We start from the raw sequence: 6,588 nt of genomic DNA on the forward strand, positions 1-6,588 counted from the left end.
GTTTTTCATTCCTTTTCTTTTGTATTTCTTTCTCTTTGTATACTTGTTTTACAGCCCTAGCAATCAACTGCAAATGCCATGTATATATATATATATATTGTACTACCACCTGACGTATGTACAATGCCAAGTGACCTCGGAGCAGACTGGAGAATTTCAGCGCAGAAATGGGTGCTAAACGAATTGTAACAGGCAAGTAAGCAAGGGTCCTTGCTTACTTTTGCAATAAATGTATATTAGAAGATGTTGTCGAGTATTACCATGGTGAGACCATAATAATTGTTATTGTGAAATGGACATCAATCAGCAATTGATTTTACCCCTAACATATATATTTGCACGCATTACACTTTCCACTGTGCAAAGTTAGACACCACCAAACATAACTTATATAATAATAGAGAGCTGAATAATTTTCCAAGGCAGAAAAAGCTTAAGCTCCATGTCCCTGAACTTCGTATACGAAAACTTTAAGATTATAGATAAACGTGATAATCCCTTGCAGTCATTAACCTTGTTGGTTTCACAAGATTCCAGCATTTATATTTTGTTTGTTTGTTTGATTGATTAACGTCCTATTAACAGCTATGGTCATGTAAGGACGGCCTCCCATGTATGCGGTCTGTTGCGTGTATGTTGTGCGAGGTGCGTGTTTTGGGAGACTGCGGTATATTCATGTAGTGTCTTCTTGTATAGTGGAACTGTTGCCCTTTTTATAGTGCTATATCACTGAAGCATGCCGCCGAAGACACCAAGCACCACACCCCACCTGGTCACATTATACTGACAACGGGCGAACCAGTCCAGCATTTATAAAAAAAAAAACAGAACAATGTCCCAAGAGTCTTTTAACCATGTTAAATTACCCTTATACTTTTAGACAATTCCAAAACCAGAAAAGTACCCTTAGATAATTTTTTTTTTTCCTGCCTTGGACACCACCTCCTTTTTACACGATTTTTAGAACAAAAGGAAAAAAAATATGACATTATGGGGAAAAAAAACACAAATACAAAAAACATACAATTAACAAAACAAAGTTTTCCACCGGGCCCTAAACGATCCTACAAGACTGGGGAAGCCACTCTTATGAATTTTACTTAAGCCAACTTTGAATGAAAATTTGAGGGGTAGACCAAAGTGACTTTTTCCCGTTTACCTAGTATAGCTCCCTCCCAAACTAATTAAGTCTGACCACGTAAGTACAAGACCCCAGTGTTTGGTCATATCAACTTAACCACCAGAACCATAGTCCCCACAGTGGCCAGAATACCTAACGCCCAAAAATACCCACCCCCAACAAATTTTGAAATAGAGAAGTTCCTTAGGACAACTTCTCTCCTAGACCTAACTACAACTACTCCCCAAGTCCTATCTAAATGCCCCTGGGTTGGTTGCCCCCACCGATTACACCTAACATTATACATACCCCCCCGTTTATTCACCTACATTACAACCCCCATTATATAGACAATATTACAAACTGCCCCCCCCCCCCCCCCCCCCCCCCAATTAATACCTAACATTATGAACCTAAGTCTACAACTGATCTTCTTAGCTATACATTTAGCCTACCAATAACGAACAACACGAAAAACATATATAACTGATATGAACCCATTATTCAGGAAATACTTATCAATACATTGAAATTTGAATGTTCACTATATGCACATTATCCAATAGTTTCCGATGCCCCCCTGGGGGGGAAGGGATATTCAGTGGGTCGAACACAGTGTCCTCCAGACCCCTGTGCTGCGCGTAATTTCGAGGTTAATCTCTAACCCTCAGCCGGATACAGGCGCCCAAACTATCAATGATTCTCCTTGTGTAACACTGAAATTTCTCTCTATAGAATCAAGCACTCTGGGGTTATATTACCATGGCCACTACAAGCAACACCCTCAATGTCTCCGGACACTTTCTCCACATCCAAAGTCTCCTCCGGGCTCTTCTATAGCCACAACTAGTGTACTTCCCAGGGTATATCAATAAGGACGTTGGGGTCCCGGGAACAGTGACTGCACGAATTTCCCCAAGACCCGCTCTTGACGATATGTGAGACCAGCAATGACACACAAAGTGTTGTAGTGCGCGTGGACACTCCTCCATCCCTTGCTCCCTCATCCCAGGCGCAGGGCTGGACACCAGTATTAAATACAGTAGATATGATAAAAACGCGAAGTAGAAAAAAACCATTGTTAGTCCTATCAAAATAGTAATATCAAATACTACTAAATAAACAATACCAACTCGCAAATATTCCAAATCACGCCGTATTGTGTATTTTCACTTCAGTGCTTAGGACACTATGTCAGTTTCCAGAGTATTTTAAGACCAACAGTCTGTACTCTCTCCATATCAGTTACTACAGAATACAAATCACTACAGATGGTCTCACCTTTTTAACCCATATGAGTTTTATCTAGTGCTAACTCACGGTAATACTGTTCATACTCCACACATTCCTATGGCCTCGCTGTAGCGCGCGATGTTTACAACGTAACCCTATCCATGGAGCATACACTCGCAATGAAATATTTAACCCATGATTGTAAAGCTCATATTTTCATATTGTCCCATAAATTCCGCCACTGTCCTTTATTCGCCGGACTCAGTAACCTAGTACTGTGAAACGCCCTACACCCAAGTTTCGTTAATCACGCCAACAAGACTATGTCCAGTAATATAAAGAGAAAAACACTGTGCAAGCTTTAACATAGCTACGCCTGGTTTTACTCTTCTATACGACAAAACACTATACTCGAGACACATTAGTCGAGTATACCATCTATCTACTCTCCAAAAACGTAAACAGTATACCTCTGTCAACTTTCACAACCACCAGGGATTAGTTCACAAGCGGCTTTGTAAATAAACGAGTAAGTCAAAGTCAACAAATCAAAAAGTTCAATTAATTTAGTTAAATACAGGGCCCGCACCGGTCTATTATTTCTGTTGGGCCGCCAAACAGAGAGATGTGTAACAGACACTTAGATTTGACTACGACCGTAATCATTACCATAGAGTAAGAATGATAACAATTGAATCTTGTCTTGTTGTGTTTTTGCTCTTGAGGGTATCCGCGACTGCGCATTCGCGTTTAGCTTGCAGATTCCTACATGTAGCTCGCTACGCAAAGACATGTTCTACAATAGGTTACCTAAGTGAGTATGGACAATGAGACAATATCAAATTCATTTTTAAAGTCTTTTATTAATATTTACACATGTGTAAAGGCGACAGAATCACAGAAAATACCCGCAGTGGGACAGTATGTTAGTGTAAATGACGACCAGTTGTTTATGAGGGCTGCCTAATATATCTCACATCTTCGCTAATCAGACATCTAAAACTCCTACCCATCAATGAAAAAGGACCGTGCACATGGCGCTCAACACACCGGGCCAATTATCGATAGTTTAACCTCCAATTTCACAAACACCGTTCTCCAGCGAAGATTCTCAAAATATCTCCTTAACGTTTTAACCCTGAAACTCAACACAGGAGGCTCCCACTCTTTTCCAGCCTACCAACAGCTCTCAACACAAGAGTGAAGACTTTAATTACTATCGAAACCCGTCTAAAAACGAGACATGCCAAGTCCAACATTGCACAATTTCACAAGTATTTCAAACTCAAAAATATAGCAAAAATATCGACTGACAGCGAAAAAATACACACACAGTAATGTTAATGCATTTCCATACTATACAATAACAGCAAATTAGGGAAAGGATGGGCGATAAATATATAAAAATTACATAGGATTCAAAAACACAACCCTCACCTCTCAAGGCCCGGTAGAAAACTGAAATTCTTCCCGCGCAGTCCCGACAATCTCGTCAGCCCAGCAAATTCCGTCCAAGAGTTCTTCGGTATGAAATAACTTCCGGACATACGTATAGCACCGAAGCGCAACGCAGCTTCGTCTACAAATTACAACTCGTAGAAGTCAAAAACAAGTAGCCCCAGAGGGCCTGTTCATAGCACACCTGGTTTGTATTTCCAAGGTGAAGGCATTCTGTCATCCAAGTGTTAATTGTTTCTTTTCTGAAGGCTAAATTTTGGGATATTTACCTCTAATTACACGCTATTTGGCCCCACTCTTCTCTGCGTTCAAAGGGTTGTCAAAGCCAAAAGTTTTATTCAAATTCCGTTAACCACAAGGATAGATCTTACCTTGGCACAATCATTTTTTTCGGTTCAAAATCCCGAGGCGAAGCAAAACTATATCGGTCAATGTCATAAAGTTATTATGGCTTTTACCTACTATTTCCCCTATAGGGACCGGCGACCGCGCCGCTGCCTCCAGGGGGGTCGAGTGAAGCGACAACTACATTTATACAGCTTGCTGTCCTGCTTTACCCCCAAATCAATGCATTCACTGTAGTCCAATTAGTTTGGTTACAAGTCTCCAGGCATGAACACTAGGACAAGTACTTCGATTTATAATAACTACACACTCGTATTTCACAACTATTGGGCCCAGACTTTTCCTACCTTGCCCCAGCAGGCGGAGACTCATGTGCGGCCAAACAAAGTTGTTTACATGGTTCTGAAGTCCCCTTCCCCTCCAAGGATTGTTTTTCGTGTAGCCCAAAATTTGTTCTAACTAATCCTTGCAGAACTCTGGTATAAGTCAGCGATGTTATAAGATTTACATCTATTTACCGCCTAATTGGGCCACGCCCCTCCTGCCCCTGGGGGGGGTCAGAGCCAAAATTTGTACAGTTTCTGTTCCCCTTCACCCAAGGATGTTTCTGGCCAAATTTGGTTACAATCCATGCAGAACTCTATGACTAGTAGCGATTTAAAGGAAATGTTGACGGACGGACGGACGACGGACGCCGCGCCATGGCATAAGCTAAAAAAGTGATTAACATGAATATTTTAAATGTTTCTCTGATATTTGATATATCTGGTTTACTGTAAACATACTTAGTTTGTCCTATTCACATTCTAAGAGAGTTACGCCACAATGAAGAGCGGTCACCACAATAACTAGATACAAAAAAATACAATAGGTAAGTGCAATCACATTTTAGCAGAACAATACTGATGCGAAAAACCCTAAAAGGATTACAGTTAATGTATTTGATTGTATTACTACTCATAGGTTTTCCTTTGGCCGAGTACTACAATTCATAACAAACATTTTAACATCAACATTTTACTAATATTTTTATTGAACAAGGCCATACTTATTTTCCATTGGGACATAGCACTAATGAATAGTGTCCCTTTACAATCTACCTTATGTACATGTCTTATACTGCTAACCTTATTCAGCATACTTTGACTTATGTTTATGCTTGCTTTTATGCTTATGTTTCTTGTGATGTTTTTTACGTCTCTTGCTGGAATCGCTATCACTGCTTTCTGACGCGGATAAAGATCTTTTCTTTTCCTTTCCCAATCTATGATCTCCATAACCATACCCTGAAAAGTCTCTATCTATAGAATTCTCGACAACTCTTTCCTTTCTTCGCTCATCAGATGGACTTGAAATATGATCTGAATTCCCTGACCAATGACTCCCCTGTTCTTTTGATTTGTCATATTTTCTTTCCTTCGGCCTATCTACACTTTTATCTCTGAATTGATCTCTTGAAGACGTGGAATTTTTATTTTTCTCCTCAGATTGAACACCAGTCCGACTTGAATCTATTGACATATCTTCGGAGTCCTCCTTCTCTGTACCTCCCTGCTGTCCGAGATTCATGAAGGATGCAAACAAATCTGTCTGATTTTCTATAACATCTCTTATAACCTGTAAAAGATCACAAAACATATAGTAATAGGATCTTACATGGGTCTGCCAAGTGGACCAGGAAAGTGTAAGATTATGGCTTCACCCCAAAAACATCAGAACCTTACAGAACATTTACATGGTAGTCTTTGATGCCTATTTGTTGCAAAGGGTAACCCGACTAAGTTTCAATCGAATATGATTAACTTGATTAAAATTTTGGTAGAATGTCAGACATCTCAACCATTCTACCATTACAATGTACAAGTATTTTATGCTGTTCCACCCAACGACATTCCAACAATGGAGATACAGATAATGAACAAAGGAGAATCTGATGCTTGCCTCAGTATAGGATTTCTTTGTTGTGTAGACATTCTTGGCTCTGTAGGTCTGACGACGGCGCTTATAGTCCCTCTCAGATTTTATGTATTCTAAATAGTTAGCTGGTTTGTTTCCTGTTGCACTGTCCTTTCCTGTAAGCAAATAATCAAGTGTCAGAAAAAAATCTTCATTCAGTGTCAAAAAGAGATTTTGAGGTCATCTGACCATAAGGGTCAGGATGACCATTGTAGTCTTAAATATTTAAACAACTTCTTTTGAATAACTAAGAGGCCTAGTGACCTGATATTGGGCCTGTGACATGCTGGGATGGAGGGCTACTAAGTTTGTTCAAATGAATGACCTTGACTTTCATTCAAGGTCACAGGGGTCAAATAGTCTTAAATCTTCAAACGACTTCTCAAGAACCGAAAGGCCCAGGATACTCATATTGGAAATGTAGCATGCTTAGATGAAGGGCTACTAAGTTTGTTCAAATGAATGACTTTGACCTT

At 39.9% G+C, this 6,588-nt stretch overlaps 1 protein-coding gene across 1 annotated transcript; it reads right to left on the reverse strand.

The window, feature by feature from the left end:
- Positions 1-5,167: 5,167 nt before the first annotated feature.
- LOC138312216 (U11/U12 small nuclear ribonucleoprotein 48 kDa protein-like) lies at positions 5,168-6,261 on the reverse strand (the record flags this gene model as incomplete). The annotated part of the gene is made up of 2 exons (XM_069253215.1): positions 5,168-5,773; positions 6,098-6,261. Coding segments are annotated over 2 exons (653 nt in total), but the record flags the coding sequence as incomplete, so codon positions are not given.
- Between the last annotated feature and the right edge of the window lie 327 nt (positions 6,262-6,588).

This window comes from Argopecten irradians, unplaced genomic scaffold, assembly GCF_041381155.1.
Source record: "Argopecten irradians isolate NY unplaced genomic scaffold, Ai_NY scaffold_0252, whole genome shotgun sequence".
NCBI lineage: Eukaryota > Metazoa > Mollusca > Bivalvia > Pectinida > Pectinidae > Argopecten > Argopecten irradians.